Source organism: Dama dama, chromosome 9 (genome assembly GCF_033118175.1).
Source record: "Dama dama isolate Ldn47 chromosome 9, ASM3311817v1, whole genome shotgun sequence".
NCBI lineage: Eukaryota > Metazoa > Chordata > Mammalia > Artiodactyla > Cervidae > Dama > Dama dama.
Genome location: NC_083689.1, coordinates 73,517,046 through 73,531,622, shown reverse-complemented (window position 1 = coordinate 73,531,622; position 14,577 = coordinate 73,517,046). Strand labels below are relative to the sequence as shown.

At 38.2% G+C, this 14,577-nt stretch overlaps 1 protein-coding gene across 2 annotated transcripts in view; it reads right to left on the bottom strand.

Annotated features, from left to right (window-relative positions):
• TTC1 (tetratricopeptide repeat domain 1) overlaps positions 1 to 14,577 on the bottom strand; it is a 48,182-nt gene that overhangs the window by 8,937 nt on the left and 24,668 nt on the right. For both annotated transcript variants that reach the window (XM_061151865.1, XM_061151866.1), the window contains exons 3-6: positions 10,327 to 10,387; positions 9,127 to 9,239; positions 5,977 to 6,013; positions 1,371 to 1,519 (exon numbers count right to left, since the gene is read on the bottom strand). In XM_061151865.1, the coding sequence (XP_061007848.1) occupies positions 1,371 to 1,519; positions 5,977 to 6,013; positions 9,127 to 9,239; positions 10,327 to 10,387 (360 nt within the window). The remainder of the gene's footprint in view (positions 1 to 1,370; positions 1,520 to 5,976; positions 6,014 to 9,126; positions 9,240 to 10,326; positions 10,388 to 14,577) is intronic.

Genomic DNA, 14,577 nt, shown 5'->3' with positions numbered 1-14,577 from the left:
TTTCAAATTGCATATATATTTTAATTACCCAAATGCACCTTTCTCCGATTACTCCATTTCTAGGTAAATAAAAGACCTGTTGTGGCTAAAGGAACTCACCTCAAGAGGGTATAAAAACAAAGCAAAATAAAACCCAAACGACTTAAGATATTGATATTAATGCAGGGAGATGAGTCAACATTTTTCGGGTCTGCTTGGTGGAGTAACAGTCCCGTGACCTAAATGGGAGATCCTGTGGAGTAGGGGTTCAGGTGCCCTCCGGGGACTGACAGGAAACATAAATTAAGTAATGGACCGGGTTTAAGGCAATAGCACTGGTGTGCTCAGCCATGTAATCGGAGCACTCCAGCGCCCTGCCAGCATGTGCGAGTTCAAGGAGAAGCCAGCATGTCCACATTTTCCAATTTTTAAGAGGAGCCTGACTTAGATTTTTATCCACTTAATTTTATCCATTTTAAATGGATAAAATTTTATCCATTTAAAAATTCTTTCCATTTTTAAATGTTGGCAAGTAGCCTCAACTAAAAAAACAAAACCCAAAAGTCTGGCTAAATAAAAGATGCCTGTAGCTCTCTGGCTCCTGCCATCTCTGCTACATACTGGGTTCAAGACAGACCTCCTCATCCTAATGCCCTCTGAGAAGTCTGGCAAAGAAGAAATCTGTTTAGTTAAAGCCAGTGTCAGCTGAACTTATTTGAACACCTATTATTTTGGGGCAGTGAGACACACATCCAATTTTGTAGGAAATCCTTAAAGAGTATACATTACTCTCTGCATTGGCGATAGAGTGGTGCTAAAGGTAAAAGCACAGATACACAGTTATTTTTAAAAAGAGGAAAACAAGTAATATTTAGTTTTAATTTACTACTGACATAAAAATATGACATTTAGAAGCAAAAGAATTTTTAGTGACGAGGACAAAAACTAGAGCCATTTTAAGAAGGATAAAAAGATTAGGATATATTCAACTGGAAATGTTCTGCGCATATGACGATAAGTAGAAACTTGGTAACTGAGTAACGAAAAGAAAGCCAGAAATTTATTATCTATAATATTAAGGCTCACTTTCGACTAAACTGTACACCTATAAGCAGAAAAGGTTTCCCTAGTCCAACAATGAAATAAAGTTCTTGTTAACCCTAGAGGTCAAAGGTTTATACAAGACAACAGTTTTAGAATGAAGGATTAAATAGTACAGGGCACAGTGGGTTGGAGCCACCACTTCAAAGCTCTATCTCCTGCAATATTCCTTCCAATAAGCTTCTCAAAAGCATAGAAATGGCATGTAGTTGTGTCTCAAAAGATTACCTAAGATTCAATGACTAGTAACACAAGGAAGAGAAAATATATTTGTAAAAAGTCAGGTTTACCATGCAAGCTTCTCTTGCTTGATGTACTGATGGGTCTTTTTCTAATATGGATTTATAGTCTTCCAGGGCTTCATCCAGCTTGTCAGTCTTCTCATACAACTCTGCTCTCCTCAGTATTGCCCTGATGTAGCTGGGGTTTAATTGAATTGCTGTAAAAAGGGAAGAAGTAACGGTTACCATACGGAAAAAGGGCCTACACACCCTCAGTTATATCAAGGTTCCTCAATAATCATTCTCCATGGCTCCGTAGGAAGAGTTATTTGTTAAAGGTTATACCCAGGGTCAGCAAACTTTTTCTGTAAAGGGCAGGTAGTAAAGATTTCAGGCTTTGTGGGACAGACCATTACGACTACTGAACTCTGCTACTGCAGCATGAAAGCAAGCACAGACAATGCATAAGCAAATAAGGGTGACTGTATCACAATAACATTTTATTGATGGGTACTGAAATCTGAATCTCACATGATTTTCATGTGTCCTGAAATATTACTTCTCTTTTGATTTTATTTCCAATGATTTACAAATGTAAAAACCATTCTTAGTTTGCAGGCTGAACAAAAGCAGGTGGCAAGCAGGTGGCATGCAGGCTACATTTGGCTTGTGGCAGCAGTTTACCAAACCCTGGTCTATACCCCAAGTCCTGGTTTCCACCTAGTTACCGGTCACGCACTTCAGAACAGTCCAGAACAACAGGGCTCAAGTGCACAGTGAAAAAGAGAGAGGGAATCTGAAGGCGTGTGTTAAGAGAACAGTGGCAAGAGTGTCTATCATTTACTCTCTTGTTTTCTAGGCCTCAACTACGGAGGTCACACAATGACAACTGAGGTTGTATTTTAGCTAAATGCTCACTGTTCCTTCAAACTCTGCTCTAACACCCTTAGGTCACTAGTGTATAATATCCTTTCTTTTATCCAACAACAAATGCCTTGTAATAATCCCGTGCCCATGTTTTGGTTCAAGTATACTACATTCTTCTATTCTTTTTTGTGTTTTTCCTTTTTCTGTTAAGAAGCAGTATCATGGCTCTAGAACTTTTTCTTTTCAAATGATATCCTCATTTTTTAATTCATTCATGCTTTCAGTAACTGTTTGTTTATACCTAATATATGCACCCAGGGTAGTGCCCCTCCAGAGTACAGTGGTAACCAGAACAGACCAAGTCCAAGTCCTCATGAAGCTTTAAGCTATTCTAGGAGGCAACAGAAGATGGCATACAAATAATTTCAGATAGCTATAGAGCTACAGAGAAAAATAAAACAAGGTGATGTAAATTCAAGAGAAGAGGGGAATAAGTGACTTTATAAAAGAATATGAAAAGGGATTATTTGAGGGAAGCCAGCTATCTGAAAAGCTGAGGGAGACAGTATAGGAAAAAGAACTAAAAAGAGGATCTAATAGCAAGAATAACTTCAGCATCTTGGTGACAGGTAGAGGTGCAGAAGAGATGAAGTTGAAAATACACAACAAGCAGGTCATGGAGGCCTTGCTGGTCAGGAGCTTGGACTTTTTCTATTTTGTATTTTTTAAAAAGCTTTTATATTGGAGTAATACAACTGATTCACAATGTTGTCTTAGTTTCAGGTGTAGAGCAAAGTGATTTAGTTATACACACACACACACACACATCTATTCTTTTTCATATTCTTTGCCCATTTAGGTTAATACAGAGTACTGAGTAGAGTTTCCTGTGCTATAGAGTAAGTAGGTTCTTGCTGATTGTCTATTTTAGCTATTTATTATAATTTTTATTGGAATACAGTTCATTTACTAGATCTTTTAAGTGTGATAAGAATCCACGGAATCGTTTCAAGCAGATTAAAACATCATCTGATTTACAGTTTTAAAAGCTCACTTTGGCTATAGTGTGAAGGGTATGGGTGGAAGCAGTGAGACAGCTGGGAGGTCACTGCAATAGGCCAGATGACAGAGGATGCTCACTAAGCTGCTAAAAGTGGAGATGGAAAGGAGAGGCCAGATTAAGGCAATGTCTCTGAATCAGAGCCCAGTGGACTTGCTAATTAATTAAACCATGTGGAATGAGAGAATAACTCAGGGATGACTCCAAAGGTTTTAGAGTTTCAGCAAGTGAATGGATAATAATGCCATTCATTAGTATGAAAAAAACTAACTGCAAGTTGTTTTCATGCATTTATGTATGCATGGGGACTGGGAGGCACCAGAGTCTGTTCTGGGCACGTTACATCTGCCATGCCATGGGACCAGACGTCCCAGGGAGGTGTCAAGTTTGCAGTGGAATACACGGCTCCAGACTACAGGGCAGGGCAGAAGAGATAAACTACATGGTGTGGATGGGCTACTTAACGTGCAGACAGTCTTTCAATGAAGCAGATGACAGAAATGGTAAAATGGCTGGATGGGGATATTGGTTCAGGAGAAGGTTTTCTGAAAGAACCCAAACTGCAGGATTTCAGCTTTACACACTGTCAACCTCCCCTTAGTCCAGCACACCATATTCTCTTAAAATACTCCAGTGACCTCTACTGCATCATCTTTTAAAAAACTGAACCCCCTAATTTACACTTTAACTCCTATACTGTCCCCTTCTCAACTAGTGGATAACTTCTAACAATGCAAATATTGACTGAAGAGATAGACTCCTTGCAGGATTACTCTTTTTATTGGCTGCATAGCTGACAGGATCTTAGTTTCCCAACCAAGGATTGAACTCAGGCCCCAGCAGTGAAAGACTGAGTCCCAACCACTGTACCACTAGGGAATTCCCTATGACTACTTTATAAAAACCTCTAACATCAACTTATCACTCTAACTTGTGATTGCTTTCTCAATCCATATAAAGAGAGTTAAATTAAACTTTACTTACATGCTAAGGCTAAAAATATAAAGGCGGCTGGCATTAAATATTGTTCCACAGTTTTCATACAGTTTCTAATATAGTATTTCATAGTAAAGAGTTCCAAATGAGTTAAGTCCTTTGCCAAAGTTTGTACACAGAGTGGGCATGTGTTTATTTGAGGGGCAGGGGAATGAAAGGTCCTGTATATCTAAATAATCTGTACTAAATCCAAATAAACTGCACTACTGTTAATGTATTTTGTGCATGGATTCAATAAACCATATGTAGCCATAACAACTAAGTATAAGCACATATATTTTGGTTTAACCAAAAAACCAAAAACAAATCTGAAAAACAAACACTTTCCCCCACTTCCTCTCATTCACTTGGCTCCCAAGACTGAGGGCGACAGCGAGAAATGAACTGTTTTCTAGTGTATTCCCCGCTAATCAGCTTACAAGCCATTTTCTCACCATTTGGTTACCAAGAAAAGAACTCTGAAAATCACAGCTTGTTCCTAACTTAAACTCATCAAACCCACACATCTCAGAGATTAAGGTTAAACACCTTCTTCCAAACAATACAGTACATTTAGAATTAGTTCCAGCCCAAGATAGTAATAGATTAGAATAAGTTTGCTAGATTCTAATGTGTTAAGTTTCATTCAGAGACTCGAATGAAATGCCAAGTATAAAGAAGAGAGGGTGACTAATTAATGTTATTAAAAAATCTCAGGAAACAAAACAGATGAGGGAATTCATGCTTGGTCTGAGAGTAGGATTAGATAATATATAAGGTTCTTTTTTTTTTTTTTTAAATAAAGTTCTTTTAAACTCTGATTCTCTCAGAGAAAATATTATCCAAAGGAGAAAATATTATCCAAAATGGAAAAGAAAATACAAATTTAAAAAACAATGTTAGTTTGAAGAACTCATGCAAGTAGCAAGATGCAAGGAACAAGATTATGTGTGTTCCCCATATCAAGCAGGTTATACAGACAAGACAACCATCTGGCCTGTCAGGAAATTTTTGGGAAAAAAAACAAAAACAATAATGACCCTATGTCTGGAGCTGTCTCTATGAGGTGGTAGAATGAAAAGATCATTATGGAACTCAGGCATCAGATGACAAAGACTGGATTCACTGTGTTGAACTTGATAAAAAAACGACGGCAAGGAGGTTTGGATTAAGTACATCTAAACGGAGTACCAATTCCCTAAGAGCAACCGCCACCACCATCCAAGCACACAGATTCAGAAGCCCCAACAGCAGCTAAGATCTTCAATTTCAAAGGTGAGCACACAAGAAGTATATACCGTTTCTATGGCCAAGATAGGTTTGAATTTTCTCCACATATTTACCAATACAGGATAAACTGACTGAACTATCCATTCAAAAAACGCTTTCACTAAGATGACTACTGTGCAGTACACCTCTAAGAAAGACCCAAAGCTGCTCATTTAGCAGCCCGAGAAGTGTACAAGTACACAGCTGACTGAGAGCCCTGTATTTGTTGTCCAGCTGAAGTAACAGGCTTCCCAGGTGACTCCGTGGTAAAGAATCCACCTGCCAAAGCAGGAGACAAAGGTTCAATCCCTGGGTCAGGAAGAGCCCCTGGAGAATGAAATGGCAACACACTTCAGTTTTCTTTGCCTGGGAACCCCATGGTTGAAGGAGCCTGGTGGGCTACAGTCCATAGGGTCACAGAAGAGTTGGTCACAACTCAGCAACTAAACAACAGCTGAGGTAATGCTCTTGTATGTTAACATGTACAAGACCAAAAAGCTGTACCTTTGCTGCAGTCACTGATGGCCATCTCTTTCTTGTCCTAAAAGGAAATAGATCATTAATACGTGTCACCCTAATTCTGTCTCAACAGCTCAAAGGCTCAATGACATAAACTGATCATTAATAGTTGCTTACAGAGATACATGCATGCTTTTCAAGGAAATCACACCAAAACATGCATGACACTTCCAAGCTAAAATTCAAACTATGCTGACAGCTGACTTGAAAGCCTCCTGGCAACAAATTATTCAAGGAGCTTCCTCCTGAAGTATCTTTATTTAAAGACTGCTGCAATTGGCCTGCAACATTTTACATCAGAATGTTGATAGTGAGAAAACTCTGTGATCAACAAACAGGGCAAATGACTGATACATGAATAACTGAATGAGTCCTTCCTCTTCGGTGAACTGTTACGTATCACACCCAAAGTGGTATTTTCCAGAAACTACAGAGGTGGTCCATATACAGACAGAGCATGGCTTGCCATGAAGTCTCAGTTATGAACCTTAATTGATCCACTGACCAAACAAAAATACAAAAGAATCTGCCAAATATCTAATTTAATTTGCTGAATTGAGAAGCATGGCATAGTGAAAAGAACACAGGATTTCAAAAGAACTAGATTCCAGCTTGAGAACTGAATTATCAAATGAACTAGATTCCAGCTTGAGAACTAGATTATCAAAAGAACTGGATTCTAGCTCTGATATTCATCTGCTGTTTAATTTTTCTAGGCTCTAAAATGTCTATTTTTTTCCAAATTGGAAATGTTCTACAATGTTAAGAGAGATGTTAGTTCAAATAAGTGTTTAATACTTCCATAATGGCTACTATGGCAAATGCCAAATACTTTGTAGAATATTTTAGAGCAATGTCTACCAAATTGAGTTTCAGGATTCAATCAAAAACAGTTCCAGGATGGGGAGTAACTGCTTAATAGGTTTCTCTTAGGGTCATAAAAAAATTTCTGGAAGTGGATATGATAATCATTGCCTAATACTATGAATGTATCTAAAAATGGTTAAAATGGTCAATTTTATAGTATGTGTACTTTAGCCACAATAAGCAAAAAAAGGTTCCAGAGTCGTCTGGGAAACACTAACTACATTATCTCTTCCAATGTCCAAAATAGCAATTTACATATTAAAAACTCTAACAAGAAGTCCTGCAGTATAGAAAACTGGAAGTCAGTACTTCCCCAACTTTTAGATAACTGTTAAGTCTGAGACACACTGTCGTTTGAAAGGCTCCGACACAGGAGTGAATCTCTGTAACGTGTGTGCACAGCTGATGTGGCGGTATTCTTTGGGTCCCAAGTAACTCTTCTTAGAACCTGCTTTTTGGAGGACTTTGTTTACTCTTGTGTAGTCAGGCCTAGAGCTGAAACACTGCCCTAAATCCAAGTTTGCCTTTTCCCCCTCCAGGCGCGAAACATAAAGCTTGGTCAGGCATACCCCATCAGGGATGCTGAGCCTGCAAACTTGTCTTTCAGAAATTCTCCTTAAAATAGTTAACCCATCAGTTCCTTAAACTCAGAATAGGCTCCTTAAATCACTTCAGTGTATTAATCCTGAAAGTCTCCAAGTCTGTAATTTTAGAATCTTAAAATATTAAGAATGAAAGTTGAAAGAATAAAACAAACAAAAACAGCCCACCAGCAAACCTATCCCTTATAGAGGTCAGAATTACAGAGCAAGTCTCTTCTGAGTTCCCCTCGGCTGTGACAAAGACTAGCAAGGCTGTCCATTTTCCTAACTCAGGAATGAGTTGCTCATACTAGTCTAATGTAGCAATGTCACTAATTTGGCAATTGTGAGAACAAAGAATCCCAAATTCCAGGAGCCAAATGGGTACGGTGCATTTTCTGACACTGAAGGTGTCCTCGATCTCAATTCACAATGACAATTTCCAGTCTATGAATGTGGCTTGATGTCTCCCAGGGGCAAAAGTGAAATCAGAATTTTCCAGCTAAGTGGAAAGACCGTTAGTTGTGGATTCTGACTGATGGTAGAATGTATTAATGAATGTTGTTTTAAATAAATCTAAAACTTGTTTTATTTCCCCTAATACAAAATGTCTGTTTGTATACTCTGTATACTCTAGAATTACTCCCTCTCTCATGTTACATGAATCACTCTAAAAATATTAATACTTCACCCTGGACACTGAATCCAGTAACAAAACATACAAGCCTGGATTAAAATAAAACTTTTTGAATGTCCAAAAATTTAAGCGCACCCCCCACTCTCCCCTTTAAAAACCCTCATCATCCAAAGTGACTTTGGCAGAAGCATTAGAAAATTTCAGTCAACATCAAAAAGAAAATGACATAGATACCTGATCAAAACAAACAGAAAACCACTTCACCCAATCTTACGCCTGCTTTGTGGTTGCTTAAAGGTGTGTTGAAAAAAAAACTCTACCCTTTGTGCTTTGAATATATGTAGTCTTTAACAAGTGGTACTGTTTTTTTTCAAGCTCTCACCATTTCAATCCAGCAAGATTTACTATGCTGTCTAAACAGGAATATCAACAAATCACCCATCTAACTTTTAATACCAACATGACATCAAACAAAATATCACTACACTCTCCTCTACTCTACACTCACCCTGCGATACCAGGTTCTAAATCCTTTGGAAATACAAAAACGCTTTTGAATTTTCCCTGACACCTATTTTGCATTTAAGGGTACTTTTCACCCCAACTCCTGGACGCGTCTCCCTATGTCCATACTTTCAACAAAAAATCAGAATCTCAGGGATAAGCACCTTGAAGTCTAGTTTCAAGCACTGCTTCCTGTCCCTTCGAGTCTTAACTAAAGTTTCAGAGGCCTGGAATAATAAGCAGCTGGAGCTATTCTAGGACATGTACTACTTGGCTGTTTGATTCATTAACCTACCCTTGTTTGGTAGAAACTGTGCCAAGCTTCCTTCCGTGAAAGTATTCACTCAGTCACTTTAATAAGGAATATGAACAGTAATCTGACTTAAGTTTTTCAAAATTATATTTCTATCCTTCCCATGCCCTTTAAATCAGTGAAATATAGGGACAACTTTAAAGCCCCTATGCTTGTTTCTGGAGAGAAGGTATCCTACAAAAAGCAGTGCAAGTTCACGTGCTTCTGAAAAAGACAGGGTCCAAGATACATACCTGTTTCATCCTTGCCGCAGCTCTGTTTGAAAACAGAACAGACCGGTCTTTCTGGAAGCAGGAGGGACACGTCTGAAGGCCTCGAGTATAAGAACTTTCGGCTTCTATGTAATCTGAGGATAAGGGAAAATATAAGAAGTTGTTATGATTTTATTTCTGATATCACTGTATTCCAAATGACCTCAGAATGTATAGTTTTTCATTCTATACATTCACCTTTCACTTGGCTTATCAATTTAGTAAAGAGTTTTGAAAGGGGATTAGGAAATTGGACAGATGAAAGAGGCTAAAATCTGAAATTAACAGCCCAGGATGAAGAAAACAATTCTATATATATATTTTTCATTAAAGATATTGTGCTTTCATGGGGTCAACCTGGCTAAAAATGCTTCCATGAAATGTCTGGAGAGACATTTTATAGAGCTAAAAGCAACTATGTTAAAAACCAGTAGTTGACCAAACACCTTAGAGAGAATATGGTGATAAACTCATATATTCATTGCCACATACAGAATTATAGTTAGGATACTAAAAGATAATTGCCTAGCCACTCCTTTCTCAGTGAAATATTTAATACTAAAATATAAAGAGATGAAACTAAAAAAAATATAAAGAGATAAAACTTTCAGAGAACCTTTAGTTCTCTTAGAAAAAAGAAGTGATAACTGATAAATCAGGATATAAAAAAAAAATTTTTTTTAACCTAAAAATAACAAACGGAAGATGTTGCTACTCCTAGTATCCAAAGCATACATACTCTGAGATTTGATAAATTTGATAAGATCAAACAGTTCTCCCAAATTATAAAAATGAACCTCAATTATCCCTAAGCAAATACAAGAAATGCAGAAGGACCATCTCTCTAGTTAAAGCATCTACAGAAAAAGGAACTTGAAAGAGCAACTGAAGTGTAAGCAAAACTCTTCTCTAGGAAGCACAGGACGCACTGGGCCAGTATGCACAGCATTGTCACAAAGCGAGGAACTGAGACCTTCTTTTTACAGCAATGCAGCAAATAGCCTTTTAACATTCCAGATTAGAGTTTCCCAAAGCAAAAACTCAAAGAGCTTTGTTCTTCAGTATCGTTAGCAGTTCGGAGCTGCTAGCTGTTTCCAAACATTCTTCAGTGTTTCTTCACAGATTCTACAAAAGAATGAGGAGTCAAGACGGCCAGCATCAGTGCCGAAAAGCACATCTTACCTCCCTTCTTAAACTGCTCATTTCCCTCCTCCTTTAGTCTAGAGCTCTCTTCTCTCCTTCTCTGAAAAAGATCAGAGAATGACATAAACACAGTATTATGATAAGTGAACAGAAAGGCCAGCTTTCACTACACATTAGGCTATTCAATGAGCAGCAGCTTGACTTTTGAGAACTGGGTCAGTTTTATCTAAATCTCAAACACACAGAACAAAAACACATGACCATCTGGCTAAATATCAAGTGAATTCTTGACACTAAAAAGATAAAACCCAGGTTTTCTTTGTTTCCGGCTTTTGCATGGAACAGTAATTTCCATTTACTAAAAATGAAACTAATATACCCACTGGTATTCTTACCTTTATAAATTAAAATTCAAGATCTGCTACTTATTAACTGTAGATGATCTTGGACAAGTTTCAGATCTTTCTGGGTGTTAATTTCTTCATCTAAAAATTAGGGCTGTAATAGATTTATGGGTTAATGTGATACTGTATGTAAAGCTTCCAATACGCTGGTGAATAAGGGTTCAAAAATCAGCTATTATTTTTCTGTAAAATAAATAATGTAATACTTATTTAGCTACAACTGCACTCTGTGTCATGAAGCAGACACACACAGGCTGGCAGAGAGCACTATGGGTCAGGCAGCATGCTGTTAGCAGGCTAACACAGGGAAACTTGAAGAAACGCAGAGAAATCTCTTTTCTTAGCCTCTTCTATCAGCAGAAATTCACCGAGATGGTAGAGCACTCATGGGACTCAGAAGCAGAGTGAAATGTTAGTCTGTGGAGCAAAAAAGACACTTGCCGAGTCCTCGTGTGCTCTCAGCCCTGAACACCTCAGCAAGCTGGCCGGCATAGGCAGAGCTAGCATGCCACCTTTGACAGCATTAAAAAAAAAAAAAAGAGAATCTCCAAATATCTCTTCCTTCATTCTTGAAGTTTCTGACTCAATAAAAACTTCAATGGGAGGAAACAAAATTAGCAGACTTTTTCACCTACAGTACAAGCTGACATCCTAAACAACTGGTACTCTAAAGATTAGGAACCAAATTAAAAAATATAATGCTTCTGGAGAAGATCTGTAAATGAGCTGCTGAGATCTGGGTGCTTTCCCAATACCTTATTACTATACTCTGGAAGAAACAGAACACCTGATGAATCTCAATGAAGAAGTAGGTATAAACAGAATATAATTTTTACAACATCTATTATAGGCCAGATGTTCAGCAGACAATAATAATTCATTTTAGGATATAACATATCTGAAGAAGGCCTATTCCAAGAAAATACAGGAAAAAATAAGATGGGTAGTGGTGATGACAATCAAAATACAAAAATGTGGCCACATTTACCTACTACCGCCCAGAGGAAGGTGCCTGATCTGTAATATCCTCTATCGAACTGGTTAGGATTTTTTGTTGTTCAGTCACTAAGTCATGTCTGACTCTTTTGCAAACCCATGGACAGTAGCCCGCCAGTAGCCTCCTCTGTCCATGGGATTGCTCAGGCAAGGATAATGGAGTGGGTTGCCACTTTCTCCTCCAGGAAATCTTCCGACCCACGGCTCAAACTCATGTCTCCCTGCATGGGCAGGCAGATTCTTAACCAATGAGAAACTTGGGAGCCCGGTTAGGATTTCTGGAGGCAAGCAAAAGGACTGTCTATCTCAGGCAAAAAAAAAAAAAAAATTTTAAGGGCTATGTTTACTGGAAAGCTACTGTGGGGCTCACATGATCACAGGGAGGCCTAAAATATGGGCTTATAAAACAGACAGGACTCAAGGCAACTCTGAAGTAACAAAGCTAAAAAATATTGATGTGTCTTCTAGGAGAAGAGTCTCACCAAGATAGGGTTGTAGTAACAGCCAACAGACCCTAACCATTCCCCTTTCTTTGTCCTAATTTAGATTTAAAGTTTCGGTCAGAAGCATCCAATGAGCCAAGCATAGTCACATGCCTTGGCTGTCAAGAGAACAGTGAAGAACACGGGGGGCACTGACCAACACTCAACAAGGGGAATTTCCTCCACATAAGAAAAGGAATTCTATGCTGGAAGCAAAAAAAACCCCATAACGAATCCAGTTAAAAGTTATTTCAACCCCAAATAGACAAAGTGACCTGGAGAAACAAAGCTGGAGGCATCATGCTCCCTGATTTCAACCTGTACTTACAAAGTTATAGTAATAAAAATGGTATGGTATTGGCATAAAAACAGACACACCGATCAGTGAAACAGAACAGAGAGACCAGGAACAAACCCACACACATACGGTTAATTAATTTATGATAAAGGAGCCACTAATATATAATGGGGAAAGGACAGTCTCTTCAGTAAGTGGTGCTGGGAAAACTAGACAGCCACATGCAAAAGAATGAAAACAAACCCCTGTGTTATACCACACACAAAAGTTAAATCAAAATGGATTAAAGGCTTGAACGTAAGACCTGAAACCATAATACTCCTAGAAGAAAACAAAGGTGGTAAGCTCCTTGAAGTAAGTCTTGGTGATGATTTTCTGAATCTGACACCAAAAGCAAAAATAACCAAGTGGGACCACATCAGACTAAAGAGCTTCTGCACAGGGAAGGAAACCATCAACAAAACAAATGGAAGAAAACAGTTATAAATCATATACTTGATAAGGGGGTAATACCTAAAATACGTAAAGAACTCATATAACTTAAAAGCAAAAACTCCCCAATCTTATTAAAAAGTGGGTCACGATCTGAATGGACATTCTTCCAAAGAAGACATACATGGTGAACATGAAAAGATGTTCAACATCATTAATCAGCAGGGAAATGCAAATCAAAACTACAATGAGATATCATTTCATGCCTGTTAGAATAGCTATTATCAAAAGACAAGAAATAACCAGTGTTGGCAAGAACGTGGAGAAAAGAAAACCCTTGTGCACTGTTGGTAGGAATGTAAATTGTGAAGCCACTATGGAAAACAGTACGGACATTTCTTAAAAACTTAAAAATAGAACTACCATATGATTCAGCAATTCCACTTTCGGGTGTTTATCTGAAGAAAATGAAAGTACTAACTCAAAAAGATAGCTGCATCCCCATGTTGAACTGCAACATTATAGACAATAGCCAAGATATGGAAACAACTGAAATGGCCATCAGTGAACAAATGGATAGGGAATTCCCTGGCTGCCCAGTGGTTAAGAATCCGCCAGCCAACCCAGGAGACACAGGTTCAATCCCTGGACCAGGAAGATCCCATACACCATAGAGCAACTAAGTTCACATGCTGCAACTACAGGGGGTGGGCCCACGTACCTACATCCCGTGCTCTGCAACAAGGGAAGCCACTGCAACAAGAAGCCCCCTCACTACAGCAAAGAGCAGCCCCTGCTCACCACAATGAGAGGAAGCCTGCGCATGGCAAAGACGATACAACACAGCCAAAACAGAAGAAACATACCTCAAAAAAAGAAAAAAAGGACAGATGGATAAACAAACTGTGGTTATACACACACAAAGGAGTATTATTTAGCCATAAAAAGAATGACATCTTGGGGGGGGGGGGGAACGACAACTTGCTATCTGCCACAACATGGATAGACCTTGAGGGCATTATGCTAAGTGAAATAAGTCAGAGAAAGACAAGCACCATATGGTCTCTCTTATATGCAGAAATCTAAACAAATTATGAAACAAAAAACACCAGGCTCACAGGTTTGGGCAGGAGGTTATGTGGAGAAATGGGTGGAAAAAAAACACTTAAAAATTCTAAAATAATTTCAATTAGGGTAAAATGAAAACCCTATAAATAGTAGTGACTTCATTCAATCAATCTTAAATTCACACAAACAACCATATATCACTGGCTAATAAAGTTCTAACAGTGAAATGAAAAACTGGTTTCACATTAGAAAATATATTAATGCAGGATAGCATGTTAATGAGTTAAGAGAAAATTACAGGATCACATGAATAAATGCATCACAGGTCTTTAAGGCCTGTAATATATTTTTTAAAAACAGTACTATCAAAAATAAAAATTCTTCAGGGAAGGGCAGCTCATCAAGTTATTAAGAGTTCAATGCCCATCCATCAACAATTTCAAACTCTCTAATTTTAAGCTACTTTCTGATCTATAATCTGTTCTCCAACGCCAACTTAGCAGGAATGTTCTATGAACACAGGTCAGTCATTCAGACTGAAAGATCAGGCTCTCGTGAAGAGTGTGTTTTAAGAGTTTAATCATCATTTGGTAAATTTAGAACATTAATA